General features: G+C 39.3%; 1 protein-coding gene across 4 annotated transcripts in view; it reads right to left on the reverse strand.

The window, feature by feature from the left end:
• Positions 1-361: 361 nt before the first annotated feature.
• The window catches only part of Shld1 (shieldin complex subunit 1), a 91201-nt gene continuing 73017 nt past the window's right edge, over positions 362-18545 (reverse strand). For all 4 annotated transcript variants that reach the window (XM_046433621.2, XM_046433620.2, XM_046433622.2 and 1 more), the window contains exon 3: positions 362-3321. In XM_046433621.2, the coding sequence (XP_046289577.1) occupies positions 2879-3321 (443 nt within the window). In that variant the 3' untranslated portion in view covers positions 362-2878. The remainder of the gene's footprint in view (positions 3322-18545) is intronic.

Below are 18545 nucleotides of genomic sequence, written 5' to 3' on the forward strand. Positions count from 1 at the left end.
GTAATACAACCTGTTGCATATGCTCTTAAATACAAAGACAGACTTGGGGGTCTGGTAGCTCAGTGCAAGCTTGCAGGCTTAGCAGGGAGAGACTCCAGCTGGGTTCCACCCCCAGCACTGATTATACAATCAGACTAACAAAAGGAATGATGCTACACAAACTTTAACACCATTAGAAATTTTCTTCTTTAGAGTTCTGATGTTTCTGCAAGCAGATTCATCCTCACAAAGGTCCCGGTAGGTCTGAAAAGGGCCATAGATGATATCATAGGCCAGTCACAATGTTCGTGGGATGAAAAGATGTCAGTGAATTTATCTGCAAGACGGAATTAGACAATAATGCCAAAGGCCAGAGCCTCAATATTCTTATCTGTTAGTCTTTATTAAAGGTTTACAGAGATAAATGGAAAATTCTATCCTAACCTCCTGGAGATCAAATTAAGGAGCATGATTGCAGGTAATCAAATATCTTACACTGACCTGTCACAAATAATTAGAAGCAAGCAAACATGTCCCATGACGTTTTACCCTAAGGTGATTGTGGCTTTTAGACTTCCACATTCTCTGCTTTCAGAGTCCACTTCTTGCTGGGCATCCTCAGCACTGATAGTCATAAAGATCACATACTTTTAATACTAAAATCTCCCTGTAAAATAGAAGCTGCTGATTCCTAATATGGAGATTCAATTAGTTTTTATTTTTTTTGTCCTTTAAAACAGTATAAAATAACCCAGTTTCCTTCTGTTGGTAGCCATGGAGACTAATTGCAAATATTTCAGTGGCTGAATAATACTAAAAATGACAACAATCTTCAAGGGCATCTATTAATATGCTTCACATTAAAAAACAATAAAGCTAGCAACCTTAAATTCCACTGCCAGATTTTCAATAAGTCCCTCTGTTTTCACAATTATTTGGGAGCCCATTGATTAGGAGAAAGAGGTAGATGATGCTTGTCAAAGGAAAAGCTCGAGTCTTATTTTCTTGAGTTCCTCTCAAAGGCCTGTTCATTTCCAATTTTCTACAACATAGGTGTGCTTCCACTGGTATCTCTGCCCTTCAACTTAGAAGTTTCTTACCTCTGATCTTCCCTGAACTGGAAGCCTCTGAGGATGTATGTCGTTGCTAACCTTTAAAAGGCTCCTCTCTCCATCCAAGAGTCCCCCAGAGACCTTCCTGAGATGGTGCATTCACTTTTAATGTACACTTTTAGGGTGCCTCATTTGCATAATCTGCTTTCTGGAAAGCTTTTTGGAGCCTTATGCCAATTAAATTTCACCTCAAGTTTCTCAAAATCCAATTGTAGCAGGTTGCCAGCTTTTGTTGTTTCCCAAAACAAATGATATAAACCTTTCTGTCAAGGTAATTTGCTTGAAGAACTGTCAAGGCAGGGATTAGTATGAGGCTTCCAATTATACTTCCAGAGAGCTCTGTGCCAGGTGATGTAATTCTACCAACGGAGTCTGAAACCAGCCTCCAGGACATGACCTGCAGAGCAGAGCATCTGCTAGTGCAAGCCTGCAAGGGCTATTTAAAGAGCTCCAGGCCTGGAGGACAGGGGCAGGGTGGCAGTGAGGCCCCGTTTTGGGCAAGTGTTTGTAATGGAGCTCAGGGTGTTGGAGGCAAGGACAGGAAAGGGTGAGGGCAGGGGACTGTTCAGAGGATGACAGAGGATGCTGGCGGCAGGCAGGCAGAAAAAAAAATAACAAGAGGAAGGATGACCCTCCACCTGGGCAAAGGATTCCTGTTCTCTTCAAGCACAAACTGACAAGCCCACATGGTGTCAGGCTAGAAGATCATAACTGCACTTATACATATTTTGGTGGGTGTTTATTTCTTCTCACCTTTCGCATTGCAATAGGATGGAGACAAAGAAATTGTTTTTTTTTAATTTGTGAATTTTAGTTGTTATCTTAGATGGTCCAAATTTTCCTTCCACATTCCTCATTATAAAATGGAAATTCTGGATCTTGGAGAAGAATCAAGGCTAGTGTGACATACTTTTTAGAACCATATTTAAAGGCTGGGCAGGGTGGCATACTCCAGTAATCACAACAACTCAGGAGGCAGAGGCAGGAGGATTACAAGTTCAAAGCCAGCCTCAGTAACTTATAGAGGTCCCAAGCAACTTAGTGAGATCCTATCTCTAAATAAGACATAAAAAGGGCTGAGGATATGGCCCGGTGGTTAAGCACCCTTAGGTTCAATCCCTGATACCAAACACAGACAACCAAAAAACACCAAATTTAAATCCCTATATTATTTCAGGACTTATGATCTCAAGCACGTGGTCTCCATCTTACAACTTGGTTTAATTCTTATACTTGATTGAGTATAGAGCTTTGTCCCTTCACAAAACTTACCCCACTAAAGCCTGTTCTCTTAGGTTGGACTCTCCCAGGGGTAGACCCTGAGCCAGGGATTCTGATATAAGAGGTATATTAAGGAAAGACTCTCAGAGACACCTGTAGGTAGATGGCAGGAAGAAGATGGGGAAAGGGTAAAGCAGAGCAAGGCTGTGATGCCTTGCAGAGTCTCAGTCTTGGCCTGATCCTAGGAAGAGAGAACTCTGGAGCATAGATTGAGGCAAGGAAGCCAGGTTTCTGACTCCTAACCCTGCCAGTCAGCCTTGGCCAGGGTGAATGGGAGGTGGCATGGGAGGTAGGTTTCTTCACAGGGGCTGACTGACTTCAGGACAGATTGCAGGTGCCAGTGTGTAACTGCAAAGCATTTAGCTGCGGGCTGGGCACACACAGCTGTCAAGAGACCCCAAAGGACCCGGGGGGTGGGGGTTGGGGGCGGGGGGCAGGGGAAGGTACCAACAGCACTGCCACAGTGCTGTACCTACACTGCTGCCTGTTCTCACTGCCAGCACCAGTTATGGATCTTTTATCACATTCTGCTGCAACAGGAAATGAATAATATCTTTTGAAAGTCCTGGAGTTGGCTTTTCATTATCTAGAGAAGCACTCGCTTCCCCCAGTGGGTAGAAGTGTGCGTCCCTGGAATGCTTCTGTAAGACTGAGCAGCCATCCCGGTTGAAGATGACCCGGGCCATCTGGAAACAGCGGAGAGCATACTTTTGGCTCTCCTGGCCCCCCAGTTCAGTGATTTTCTGAGACAGGCAATGGCAGACAGATGCAGAGAGAGGATTCCCAGAGACTGGCTGCAGATGGCCAAACACTTCATAGAATCTATCCAGGGATTTCCGAAGTTCATCCTCCTCCTCTGTGGTCTCTGATTGGCCTTTCATAGAAATGTCAAACCAGATGTTCTCAGAAGTCCAGGAGTCTTTTTGTTCAGTATTTGGATTACTGCTGTCTGCAAGACAAAATACAGTCCAATAATCAAGCATACAATAAAAAATATTGGAAAGCAAGCCAAGAGCAGATGATGTCTCTTTTCAGTTCAACACACAACTGCTCCTAGGGAACTGGCAATGGCAGAATCAGCTGATTTCAGAATCTGTTCTCACCAGACTCAGCCCTTGCCACTTACTTGCTCATCATAAAAGCACCTTACTTGCATGTATCAGAGTCTTAACCTGGGGTTCCTGCATGGCAATGCAAGGTGGTTGTGAATCTGGATGGGAAAAAAAGTCGTTTTTATTTTTATTAACCACTACCTAAAATTAAGCATCGCCTTCCATGATGAATGTAGGCAACAAACCACAATATTAACAGCAATCTTTATGGCTTTGTCACCAAGAGATCACAGCTATTTTCATATCACACTGTAATGTGTAAAAGATGCTTTGAAATATTTATGCTTATCATTATGCTACAGACTGTTTGTGTTCCACAAAATTCATGTGTTGAAGCCCCAACCCCTCATGGGATTGTATTCGGAAAGGACTTTTAGGAGGTACTTAAGATTCAATGAAATCCTTAACAATGGGATTCTAATCCAATGGTATTGGTGGACTTATAAGAAGAGGAAGAGGTGGAGAAAGAGAGAAGAAGAAAGAGACCAGGGAAAGACAATATGAGCACTCAGTGAGAAGGTGGCCATGTGCAAGCCAGGAGAAGAGCGTTTGCCAGAAACCAACCTTGCTGGCATCCTGATCTTAAACTTCCAGCCTCTGGTACTATTAGTTATGGTATTTTTCTATGTCAATCTAAGAAGATCAAGACACACTACTTTGAAATTATCATTTTACATTCATGAATGGATGAATGGATAAAGAAAATGTGTACATAATGGAGTTTTATTTAACCATAAAGAAAAATGAAATTATGTCATTTGTAGGAAAATGGATGGAACTAGAAACCATTATGTTAAGCGAAATAAGTCAAACTCAGAAGATCAAGGGTCATATGTTTTCTCTCATATGCGGAAGCTAGAGAGGAAAAAGGAAAAGAAAGTATGTGGGGGAATGGCAGAGTGGATTTCATAGAAAGGGACCAGGGAGAAGAAGGAAGGAAGGGAAAAGGAAAATACTGGGAAATGATATTAGCCAAATTATATTCTTATATCGTGTGCATGTAAAAATATGTAGCAACAAATACCACCACTATGTACAACTGTAATACACCAGTTAAAAAAAAAATGGAAGTATTAAAGCATTTTTAGAAAGAAAAAAAGAAGAAAGAAATTACCACAGTTATTATAGCTGATACTAGATCTTATGGTTTATGCATTAATTAAAAAGCATACATTCATTACAATAGCATATATTTGTTTTAAAAATATTCCAGTGTTTTTTTTCTTAGTAATCCTATATTCAGTATTTTACTTTATGTATTTAAAAATATTATTCTGTGAAAGGGTTGATAGGCTTCAGCAGATACTAAAGGGGCCCATGGCACAAACACTGTGAAGCCACCTGATTAAACAGTTCTTAGCATTTACACAAATTCAGACATTTTCTTTCTTGATGTCCTATAATAATTCTACAAACTATTTATTTCTAAATTAAAATCACCACCTTCGTGTGTTTTCAAAGGCAGAGTAAAAAATAAACTGAGTCATTTAACCACAGACAATAAGAAATCAGAACTGAAGCCAAATCCTAGTCCTTTCTGAACCTCTCAGACCACTCGGATTCTTGATATAGGGATCTCTTAGGTCTTCTGAAACACAGGGCTTTCTTTCCTATCAATGAGTTCAAGAAAAGATTTGTACAAATAATTAATCTGAATTATTTAGTTTGTAGAATTCCTTATATATCTGTTTTATTCTATAACATTTTATACTTTGAATCAATATGTTTTCCTTTTTGTACATGGATAAAAGCTTTCATAAATCATTAGCTTTGAAAGTTCCCTGCTTCTAACTTAATTAACAGCTATGATTAAGATATTTGCATTAATTAATGATAAAGGAAAGTGCTTGCTGCAGTGGGTGGAGCTTTAGAAAAGGGAGGGTTTGGTATTTTGCCCTAGTTTTGCCAACAGTTAGATACGTCGCCTTAGCCAAGACATTCAACCTTTCTGGTCTTCAGTATTCTCATCTTCAAAGCAAAGTTTTACTAAATCAACTCTCTCTTTTCTAGAATGTCTATGGTATTATAAGGATGAGAGAAGTAGATTATACAAAAAGTGTGGATACATGTCCTGAGACACACACACATGAACAAGCATTTATCTATCCAATACACATTTATAGAAAGCAAATACTAAGGCAATTAATCATTGTGAGTTGCTGAAATATATAGCAAAGGTTGGCGATGTGGTTTGAATCCGGACTGACATACTTCCAGACATCAAACTGAAAATTAAACACAAGATATACAAAGATACATAACAATGTGATGACATTAACTGGAACAGTGTGAATTCAATGGAAAAATGCAGTATAAGGTAAGGATTAGCATGTAACAGAAGGCCACTTGCAAACTTATCCTGAAAGAACCAAAAATCAGAGATCACAGAAACAGAGGAGCAGGGCCAACAAAGACCAAGTTGCAAAAAGAAACAAAAACTACTTATAACTGGTTCGAGTTCATCTCCTTTACCAGCTGACCATGTTCCCAGCACCCTGAGACAGCCTGGCGGCAGGAGAGCAAGAATTCAGAGTGGCCAGGCAAGGTAGTATGACCAACGACAGAAACCATGTTTTTAAAAGAATTCACTAGTAAGGGATGGTATGCCCACCACACTGGTTCCCAGAAAGCCTAAAACCATGTTGTATGCTCCTCAATCATGGAAGGAAGGGAGCGAAGAAGAGGAGAAGGAGAAAGAGGAAGAAGCAGCTAAAGAAACTTCCCTTGACTCTGCTAGGCCCAGAGCTTCCACCCAGTTCTCCTGTCTGTTTCTCCCAACAACCCCATTGCTGAACTGATGTGTCCTGGGTGGATGGAAGGAGAGGGAGGCAGGTACTGGCCTCTTGCTGGACCTGATGTCAGAAAAACAGCAATAGCTTATATTTTCAGAAGTGCCAAGTTCATGAAAACCAAGGAAATACTAAGCAACTGCCCAAGAGTGCAAGAGTCTAAAAAGAGACATGAAAACTCAAAGCAACAGGTGATTCTGAACTGGATCCTTTTACTATAAAGTACTCTACTGGAACAACTGAAGCACTGTGAATGGGGCTGGTGGATTAGGTGGTAGGAAGGTATCACTGCTAATTTCCTGATGTTGATATTTCAATTTCATTATGTCCAAGAGTGTCCTTGTTTGTAGGATAACCAGGAGTGAGAGATATCAGGTTAGCAATTTACTTTCAAATAATTCACAAAAAGTTATCTGTATTTGCAAATTTTCTATGAGTTTGAGGTTGTTTTTAACAAAATTTTTTAAATTTGGAGGGACAATTGTGAAAACTTCTTTGTTGTTCTACTTTAAAATTAAAACAAACAAGTGAATGGAAAAAGCCTAGGGACATGGCTAAAAATCACTTGCCTAACAAATGGTATTGCTATTAATGAACCAAGAAGGAAGGAGGATGAGGGTCCACATGGCAGGAATAGGTGTCCCTTGCCACCTTCTTCCCCACAGATGATCTGGCTTTAGGTAGGAAGGTAAGAGGAAGGGGGCTGAGAAGGGTCTAAGAGCAAGGAGATCCTCAAGAACTCTGGGGAATTTGGAGAATTCTTGAAATCTGCCCACCCATGGTAGTCACATATACAGGATACTCCAAATAGCCCAGCATGTCCTGGTAAGTAATCGGTCAACATACTTTCATATACAAGATGTCAAATATTCACCAGAGTTTCATTTTTAGGTTTAATTTTATTTTAACTTCTGAAATCCAGTGTCTACAAAAAAAAGCCTCAAAACTAGCCTGCCTCCTGAATTTTTCATAAAAATGTCAAGCAGAATGAGACCCATCTTCAAAGAAACAGCCTTCCCCTTTTAAAAGAACGACATATGGTTTGAGTCATTTACTATGTCAGTTCTTTCCAATGTGCCTCCAGTCCATTTCAGTCTTTGATTTCCTTTAAAATGTGCTTTACTACAGCTACAAAGCCTTCTCTCTAGTCATGTTGCTGTTGTGGTCTTTCCGATGTCACTGTTTCTTTGCCAAAATTGGAGCTTATCACCTATCCCTTCCTGATTTCTTTATGTCGGGAAAAGGTGGATCTTCTATAACCTGGTCAGTTCCTGCTCAGTGGTCCATCCTCCCAGCTGTGTTCCAATCCCATCTTTTTCTACATGCTGGTATGCTGCAAAATTTTAGGGCTCTCAATGGTGACAGAAAACCACCACAGGGAGAGTCTGGGGAAGTTTGGGTGTTAGTGATTGCAAAGTGCTACTTGCATTGAGTGAAGGGGCTCAAGGACGTAAACATCCTGCAGGGCACAGGTCAGTCCCATACAACAGTGAAGTGTTCGTCCCCAGAATGCCAATAATGTCCCTACCTCTATTTACTCCTACCCTGAAGAGGAACATTGACTCAAAGGACAGATTTTTGGAAAGAGAGAAAGTGCATGCTGAATCCCACTGCACTGTAACAGACTGGCTGGCCTTGAGCTCCCAAGGCAGCTTTGCCATTGCTCCTCCCCTGCTGCACAACACCCCTTGCTGGTCCCCATTCACATTATGTCTTCTTCCCTTCTTTGACCTTGAGATGGCTTTTTCTTCTTTCTTTCTTAGCAAGGACCCCATTCCCAATGATTGGCATTATCTAAATTAGATGAAACTTTCCTTTCTACTTCGACATGCTTTCCATCATGAGCAAGATTTCCTTAGAAAACTATAAGAAGAAAAGGAGGTCATCAAGACTTGATATCACAATGTCTTTGCATGCATTGTTTCAAGGTAACCCATTTACCAGAGTGTCCATTTGTTAAATTTTCTCTTGGAAGTGTGGGGAAGAACATATAGATGTTTGAGTTTCTTTTAAAAGAAAAAATATTTTATAGCTTTAGGAATTACCAATGATAATTTGAATTCAGTAATTCAAGACAATCATTTAGCACAGTTGTATACTGTGAGGGATGTCATTGCCTTCAGAAGCCCCAATGTCTAATTGGAGAATTCTTCCAGAGAAACTTCCATGGCTACATCTGTGGTCGATAAATGCACAGCAGGATTTTATCTCTGTAAAACATTTTAGCCTTCAACTTTAACAAGTTTCTACTAAATACATTTGATATTTAGAATTTTGTCTCCACACATCTTTATCAATAGCCATCCTTTCCCCCATTTCTTTTACTAGCAACAGGTTGTTAGGAGGATCTGTAGTTTCAAGATTGTACAGAATCTAAGACTCAATTTAAAAATCTGGGAAAGCATGAGGATCCAGGAAAAGAAGGATTATGTGGCTTCTAAGTCTGTTTCTATGCTGCTCGATGGGAATCTACCCATTTCAGGGTGCTACCTGGCAAACTCCCCAGTTCCCAGGCCTGGATACCTTGGTTTTTCTGATGGAGGCTCCCTGGGTTTTGTGTGGCTCTAAAAGGAAGTCCTGGGCATAAGAACAAGATGAATAGGGATGTGGGGTGCACTTCCTGAAAGTCAAGTCATTTATTAGTACACTTTGATACACCACTTATCTTTGGGGACAGATGTTAAACTTCAGAAGCCTCACATTGCCCTGGACAACAGAAGGGGCTATGGCCCACAGATCAGGGGCTCTGCTCTGCTACACTGCATCTGCCTGCTCTGGTCTTTGCTTTCTTTTCCTTCATACCCTTTTCTGTTCCTCTTATTTCTGCTACCCTATTCCATTCTCTAGGGAGGAAAGAATCATAGAATGAAAACAATTAAGTGATACCTTAAGTCCAGCCCTGTAAGCCTGCATGAATGTCTGACTGGCACTCACACCTCTGACTGCATTACCACTTTGAGAAACCTGGCTTCTTTCCAGACCCTTGAATGCATTAAGCAAGCTCCCCTTCAGAACCTCTGCATTTGCAGTTCCTCTTCAGGCAACGTGCTTTCTTCATATGTTTGCATGATTGGTTCCCTTATCTCCTTTAGGTTTCTTTTCAGATGTGAATTTTTCAGTAAATTTTCAGTATCAGTCATAATAGGCTAAGTTATACTGCATAACAAATAAGCACCAAATCTCAGGTGCTTATTTTTGAAATAACAAAGGAATAGTTATCACAACCTATAGAAATGTATCATACCACAAGAATACACATATACAAATAGACCTATTCACCTTACCTTTAACCTAGAAACCAGTCTGATGGAGCAGCAGTTAGCATACTAACTGCTCAGTGACTGTATGTAACAGAGCTAAAAGAGCACGTGGAAGCAGGCAGTGAGTGAGGAAGCCCTATTCACATTCCAGTGATCAATGTGCAGTCATATGGCCAAACCTGATTTAAAAGGATGAGCATGAAAAATTATCCTATAGGGAGAGAATACTGATGAAGAGCAATTCAGTCTATCATACCTTCTCTGAGCATACTATTTAAAATTTCATTTCCCATTTTTATAATAGCCCAAAGGTGGAAGGAATCATGTTCCCATGATAAACAAAGTGTGGTATATGCATACAATGGAATAACATTCAGCCTTAAAAAGGAAGATACTCCCGATGCAAACTGTAACATGGATAAATATTGAGGACGTCATGTTAAGTGAAACAGACCAGCTGTAAAAAGATAAATATTGCATGTTTCTACTCTGATGAGTTACTTAGAGGAATCAATTCATAGAGACAGAAAGTACAGTGGTGGTTACCATGGGCTAGGTGGGAGGAAAATGGAGAGTTGTTATTTAATGGGTATAGTTTCAGTTTTGAGAGCTGAAAAGAGCTCTGGAGAGTGGTGGACAGCAATGTGAACGTAATAACAAAGGGCATGTTTAAAAATGGCTAAGATGGTCAATTTCTTGTTACACATATTTTACCACAATATCTAGTAACTGCATTTTTCTTGCTTCCCTAAATCAGGCTATCCCCACCCTCCCCTTCCTGCCTTATATTTGTTGATTTTCTATTTTCACCTATTCAAGGTTTTTTTTTTTTTTTTTTAAACTCTCTTGTTTCTTGTTACCTGCTATATCCTGAGGGCCTAACATGGGTGCCTAGTACATGGTAAATACTCAGTTCATTAAAATATTTTTCCTTTTAGTTGATGAGTTCCATTTTCAAAGACATAATTGACCTTGGGCATACAAAGACCTATCTATTTTATATTTAATAAATCCAGAGCCCCCCCCCCACTAATACATTTGTGGAATGAATAAGCAAGTGAATGAAATTAAGGTTAACAAAATTCTAAAGGAGACATGTAAGCAGAACAAATATGAGCAGTTGAATTTCTATTCCCAACATACCTACAATTCAAGGACACTTCCTAAAGATTGGCACAATATAAGGAAAAATATGAAACACTTTACAATAGGAAATGATAGAATTCCACACAGTGTAATAAAGTGTGATCTGAAAATATACACATCTCTGTGCTATGCAATACACTAGCTACTAACAACATGCTACTAATGGGCACTTGCAGAGCAGTTAGTCTAAATGGAGATGCAAGTATAAAATCATATCAGATCTTAAAGACTTAATATGAAAAAATATACAGCTCATTAATTTAAAAATACTATGATGTTATGTTTGATGTATTAAGTTAAATAAATAAATGAATTTTATGTTTCTAAATGTGGCTACTAGAATTTTTTTTCTTTTCTTTCTTTCTTTCTTTTTCTTTTTTTTTTTTTTTTGTGCGTGTGTGGTGTGGGGGATCGAACCCAGGGTCCTGGGCATGCCAGGCAAGCACTCTACCAACTGAGCTATATCCCTAGCCCTAGAAATTTTTAAATGACATCAGATTACATTTCTGTTGGATATTGGTTGGTCTACCCATTCTTTACAGTTGTGATTTAAGAAGAAGTTGGCTCCATAGTTATCTTTCCTGAAGGCTTCTGTTGATGCTCTTGGAGATCAGGTGACATTCTAAGGCAGCCTGGATAAAGATTTGCAGTATCATTGTATTAGTCTGTTTTACCTTAGTATAATGAAATACCTGAGGCTATGTAACTTTATAAATAGGTTTATTTACCTCAGAGTTCTGGAGTTAAAAGGGCTCACATCAGATGATGGCCTTCTTGCTGGCAGAGGTCTAAGTTGGTTCAGGGAATCACATAGAAAGAGCCAAGAATAGCCAGTGAACATCTCTCATGTGTGTGACTCTCTTCTGTTCTCTCTCCCTCTTCTCATAAAGCCATCAGTATTCAATCATGGGGGCTCCTCCCTGATGACCTTGCCTAATCCTAATCACCTCTTAAAGGCCTCACCTCTAAACACCATAGATGGATTTAGATTCTACCCTTTTAACCCACAAAGGAAAGTGAATCTCAACACACAAACCCTTGGAGGACAAACTCAAAAACCATTCAAACCATAGCAAATGTGTTGTCTTATCTGCTAGGGAAGCATGAGATGTCCACACCCAGGTGGTCAGTGCTGTGTTGTCCTCCTCTGCTAGCTGCCCCTGCAGAACACTCCTACAAGGAAATGAGGCCCAGCTTTCTAAAGTGGCCCAGATGTCTCTGTCTTTCAGACTCAATAATTACAGACCATCTACTACTAGAGGCACAGAGTTTGGCCCAGTGATGGCTGCTAATGTCCAGGATGAACAGGTAATACTGGGATGGAAAGATGAGTCATTTTCAGAGGAAGGAAAGCCATGCCAGTTGGGGGAAGGCCAGAAGCAAGGTATAGAGAGAAAGATGTCCAAGAGCCTCATATGCATGGTCTGATGAGGGCAGAGAATTTTTACAAGACAGCAGAGGCCAGGTTAGGCTCTAGAGACTCATGTGCCAGGCAGAGAGGCCAGGCAAGCACTTTTGATAACCAGCCAGCGTCAGGCATTCCCTACTGTAAAAGCATGCTATTATTAAGGTAACCAGTACTCTCTAGGGCTTCTGGGAGGTTTATCCAGGATGCCTATTGTCTCAATTAGTTATTAATGGTGCCCTCTTTCACTCTGGGAAGGGCCCCAGATTACATTATTCATAACGTATGTACAAGCATCATGACACATTGATGGGCAGATACAGCTGGGTTAACAGTGGCACATTCTTACCCCATATCCTATGTCATGGGATGGGGCAGGGGGCTGAGATTGAAGCTGGAATAATCCCAGTCCATGTGTAAATATATAACGTGTACAGATTTTACTTTCTGATAGATCTTGGGTTTGTTCTACTACTCCAACACAATCTTCCTTTTCTTTTTCCTCTTTTCATAAAATATATTATGAATTTTATGTTTTTAAATGTGGTATTTGTTTTCATAACTGGTATTTCTTCTATACCCTTGCTGTCCGAGAACCTGGTTACTGCCAGTAAGTGAAGGACCCATTCACTCTACCCATCTGTCCCTCAAAGGTTTCTTCTTTCTTGTTTTATCTGCCCCCCCCCCCCCCGCCACTCTCTGCAGTGCAAAAATAGCAGCATTGGCACTCTAAGGCACCTTATATCCTTTCTTACTAATAATAAAATTAATGATCCAAACATCAATAAATTTAAGCTTGCTTTTCCGCGATAGCAACCCTACCAAGCACAGTTTACACCTTTTAGAATTTGCAACTCTTCCTTTAAAGGACAAAAACCACATACTCACAAAGAGAGGATGTGTGGATATCAAGATAATTTAATCCAAATTAACACTTCAAAAGGATGGATGCTTTTGTCAGGTGCTTTTGAAGCCAGTCTCTGTCTGTACTTGTTTACATCTGAAAGCTAAAAGTGGATGAATCACCCAGAGGGAAATGGCATATGCTGTTACCCTTCATCCTAATGACAAACAGATGCAATGCACAGAGGATAGGGTCCTCTCAGAGGACACTGTTGAGGAATAAAATGAATGCTGGAAAAAACCAGAGACACATGTGGGCAAGTAAAGACCCTTCAAATCAGGTGCCAGGGCCATTTAGTGATGTCAATGGTCTGAGTAATAAGTTATTTTATTTTTGCAAATTTTATATTTTCTTAAGAAATTAAGATGTTTTTCTTTCCCATATTTTTGCTGGCACATTATAATCATACACAATGGTAGGATTCATTGTTACATATTTGTAGATTCACATAATACAACAATATAATTTGGTCAATATTGTTCCCCAGTAAGAAATTAAAATGTTCTAAAAATTATGGAGAACTAACAAGCTCACACTTCCCCAAATGGACAATTTACATAATGTCACATTTGCTTCAAACCTTTTTCTCATTAAGTATTTCAATTAAAGTTGATTGCTCTCTCACGGATATGAATGTTTCCTTCCAGTCCATTTTTATCTACCTATCTATCAGCCATACAGAACTGCTTTATGTATAGTGCTTATTTTAAATTTACTTTCAATATACAAAGTTTTGCATCTTACTTTAAAGCTTTTTACTTTCCATATGCAAAGTTTGGCATCCTGCTTTTGATACACAAACTTTTACTTCCAACTTTGTAATTTTTTGTTTCTAGCCATTGTTGACAGATATGAATCTGGTTTATGTTATTCTAATATAGAAACATACTATTATTTTTCATCCATTCTCTTTCTGATGGATACATAGGTTGATTCTGATTTTTCATAATCACAAACTCAGTGAGTTTCCTGACACATACTTCCTTGGGTAAACTTGTTAGAGTCTGTAAACAAGTCAGGATGGCACCTGGCATTTTGCCAGAGGGAGTGGTTTGTGAAGTAACGCCAGCGAGCCATTAAGTGTGGAGATTCCTTATTGGTTGACTGATGTATCTAGTTTATGCTAATTCCTGACACATACTTCCTTGGGTAAACATGCAAGACTTTCTCTGGAAATACATCCAGAAATGAAATTACTGAGTCAAGGGGAATATGCATTTCAGTTTTACTAGACCCTGCCAAACTGCTCTCCAAAATGGTTGTAGCAATTACACTCCCACCAGCAGTGTCTGGGTTTTCCTGTTTCTCAACATCTTTGCCAAACCCTGATATTGTCAGACATTTCAAATTGTATCACCTTATTTGGTTTGCATTTTCCTGATTATTACTATGGTTGAGCTGCTTTTGCCACACTATGGGCCCTTTCAATTTCCTATTCTGTGAACTGCTTATTCATATTTTTTTTAACCATTTTATATTGTTTTTTTTTTGTTCCCTCTCTTTTTATATCCTCTTTCTAATAGCATACAAAATGAATTATTAAGAAGACATTTTTTGTCTAATTTTTATTTGATTAATCTCATAAATAGATTACTCCAGTCTCTTACAAGAAAGTGGATAAAAAGAATGTGAGAAATAAAGACTTCTGAGAAAATACTAGTTTTTGTTTTAATGACAAATCTCAAGCAATACACAGTGTCAGCTTATTACCACCAAAAGATGAGGATATTGTGTTTCAGCTCCATTTAATAAAAACGTCATGTACCAAGTGGATCCAAGGCTGGGAAAATATCTGGCTCAACAAGGTCTGATTTTTCAGACAAGAAAACTGAGACAAGGATCAAGTTTCCAGACTTACTGGATGAAGGGATGGGCAATTAAAACATAAAAAACTCTATCTGCTCATTAATTTCTCTAATTCATGGAAACTTCATATGGTTATCATTTGTCATCATAAGAACCCATGGCAGGTTTACATGTTGGCAGTAGTGGGCCAGGCAGTGGAGTGACAGGGCCTCCATTTGTAAGGGCCCAGCTATCACCGGAGGAAGAGACCACCAAGAGACTGACTTTATGCAATAAGCAGGAGGGGGTTTATTGAGATTCCAGCATGCTGGGGCTCCGTGCCCACTCGAGAAGGGAGAGCAGCCCAGAGCCCAGAGCCGGGGTTGAACAATGCTTAAGTACACTTTTTTGGGGGAGGGCGGGGACTTTACATACATCACAGTCTCCTTTAACAAATCACCGTACACCGCAGGAAAGTCAAACAACAATTTTTAGACTTGATTAGTACATACATTGGCAGGAACAGGGCAGGCTGGAGTGATAGGTCATTCCTAAGGAGGGGTTACATTCAAACTGATTGGTTCGGGCCCTGTATGCCTACGTGACAAGCTGCACAGAGCCCTAGGCTATTAATCAACTAAATGGCCAGTAGGGCGTTGTCTTAACTGCCTCAGGAATTTCAGGTTCTGGATGTAGCAGAGGAACTTAACAATTCCTGGTCCTTCACTTTTTAACTCAGGCCTTGCAGCTTAGAAACTTTACAATGCCCGGTCTTTTACATTTTAACTCAGGCTTTGCAGTTTAGAAGCAGCTTAGAAACTTTACCCTTTCACATTGATGATTCAGTTAATTAAAGTTTAGGACTTACTGGCTTGGATCATAAAAATGTTTAACAATTCTCTTCTTTGTTATGAGATTGAAGCTTAGCCTGAAACTTGATTTACTTGGTTTTACATTTTGTCATAAAGTTACAGGATCAGAATTTATGTATGTATGTATGTATGTATGTATGTATGTCTGTCTGTCTACATTTATTTTTGTGGTGCACATGACTGAATCCAGGGCCTTGCACATACAAAGCACATACTCTGTTACCGAGCTCCGCCCCCAACCCTAAAGAATCAGAATTTGACCTCTTTATATCTAGAAAAGGCATTGGGAATTATCTGGTTCAACTCTTCTGAACTAGAACCTTATAGCTAGAGCTGAGACAAAGAATTACAATCCCCAGACCCTGCCTTATGCTGAAGAATAATTCTTGGGTGCTTCTATATTTCATGTCCTAAGAGGAGACAATGAGGGAGGCTGTCAAACAAGGAGAAAAGAGACAATTTCCTCTAGGAGTCTTTTGGAGTTCAGAACATCATCGAAACACTTAAAACAATAATTTAAAAATATTTTCCCTCAAATGGTTTTTAAACTTTCATTTCACATAGGAGGTTTCTGCAGATTCATTTAATATCCTGGCCTAGATGAGTAAGGAGCCCTTGTGAGCAGAAAGGAAAAGCCAGTGATTTGGATCTTGGTTGCTATGGCAACACTGCTATTTTGATTATGACTGTTTACTGTAGCAGAATTAAGTTAAATGTGAGCAGCCAACTAAGATGAAGCTTGAAAATTTAACCTTAACTGTAAGAAAAATATAAGCTTTTTAAAAATGATGCTTCAAGTACATTGATGGATACATAAAATTTAGCAAGAAGATCATTCCTGTTTTCTGAGGAAGCAGAAACGTGACCCTTTATTGAAGAGGAATGGGGGCCTCCCACAATCTGCCCAAATCAACAAGTCAATATTTGGCAATTTTAAAACCTAAAGAAAAACTGAACAAAATTCCAAATCAACACAGACAATCCCAGTGTTGACATCTACTATATCTGAGAATACATATATTCTCTTGGGAATAGATAGACAGGGAAGTCTGACATTTCTACCTGTAGTGGGATTTTTGTGAGATTTTTGCTAGCAGGATTTTGCAGATTTTTGCAATGGATCTCCATGTTGATCTAAGAAATCACAGACTAAATTGTAAACAAACATACCAAGGACTGGGGATATAGCTCAGGGGTAGAGTGACTTCCAGCACTGCAAACAAAAAGAAAAATAAACAAAACCTCCACCTACCAGAATGTACTTATATGGCTCAGGGCTCCCCTCCAAAATCACCACCCTAGGGGCCAGTTCTTATTTGTAAAATGCTAACACTGCTCACAGCCTGTTAGGAAATGTCTTCGCTCCTTCTGGAAGTTTCCTCTGAATGTTTGAAAATAATGATTTTGGATTCAGAAGATTGAGCTATGTGACCTGGGCAAGTAACTTTTTTTTTTTTTTAAGAGAGAGAGAATTTTTTTTAATATTTATTTTTGTTTTTAGTTTTCGGTGGACACAACATCTTTGTATGTGGTGCTGAGGATCGAACGTGGGCCGTATGCATGCCAGGCGAGCGCGCTACCGCTTGAGCCACAACCCCAGCCCCCCTGGCAAGTAACTTAACATGGCTTAATCTCATGTCCTCCTCTATATAATTTCTATACTAATAGCTCTTATCTCATAGGACTATTGAAAAAATTAAATGATTTATTAACATAAAGCTTAGCCCATAGTAAACACTCAATAAATAAAAAAATATTTTTTGTAATCATTACCATAGTAACAAGAGCAGTACCCATAGCAGAGTTGTTATATCTAGGTATTAAAGCGCTTGTCATTTAACATCTGGGATTTAAGAAAATAAATTGTAAACGCTTTTGTATTTCTACTACACAGTGATAGATGCATATCATAAGGAAGGTCCAGATGGACAAACAGTTAGTATGACTGGAAGGAACATCATCTTTATCAATAGCTACAACCCCACCCTGCTAACACAAATGAAGAGATGAATCACCGTGAACACCACCCATCTCATAGCAGTGGGACTGTAACTACAGAGAGGTCCCAAGTGCACCCACTACAAAGTAAACATGATCTCAGTGTGGGTAGAAACAGCAGGTGCCTCAATGTGTGGGAGTGTCAAATATTGAAGCCCAGGCTGGTGGGGCCCTCCAGCCGTCCCCAAAGACATCCTCCCGAGGGGGACTAGCACCAGAGTGTGGGTGGGACTAAAATGATTCAACCTCCAGAGCTTGATGGTGGTAGCAGTTTTTGTAAGTTGAGGGCAACTATAAATCAGGTAAAGAGCTTCAGGGAAAAGTCTGAGTTAATAAATACACCAAAGAAGGAGAATAGGCTATATTAAAAAACAAAACAAAACAAAACAAAAAAGATTGTGCAATTAGGCAGGAAAGATCTAGGGTTCACAGAATGATTGCAGACTGAGTCAGAAATGCAGTGAAGTTAAACATATAAAAAGGCAAGATGAGACTGGGAAATACAGAATAGTTATAGAGTCAATTCTAAACCCCTACCCCCATTTATTCTTAAATCTGAGGCAAGTAAGTCTTTGAGCCTTGTCTTCTGAAGCATATAACTGCAGATAACATGAAAAATTTAGAGAAATTAGGATTGGGGGGAGCCCCAAACAAATTTAAAACTTCTATAAAACAACCTATGCAGAAACTCATTATAGAGAGCAGAGAAGTACAAACCGAGGTTGACTAAACAACTGGAAGTATCAGCCAGGATGAGTTTGGGATGTAATTGTGTTGAAACATTTCTTTCTTTTTTTTTTTAAAGAGAGAGAGAAAGAGAATTTTTTTAATATTTATTTTTTAGTTTTCGGTAGACACAACATCTTTATTTTATTTTTATGTGGTGCTGAGGATCGAACCCA

This window comes from Marmota monax, unplaced genomic scaffold (genome assembly GCF_021218885.2).
Source record: "Marmota monax isolate L192 unplaced genomic scaffold, Marmota_monax_Labrador192_F-V1.1 WCK01_AAM20220418_F8-fsc00014, whole genome shotgun sequence".
NCBI classification, from domain to species: domain Eukaryota; kingdom Metazoa; phylum Chordata; class Mammalia; order Rodentia; family Sciuridae; genus Marmota; species Marmota monax.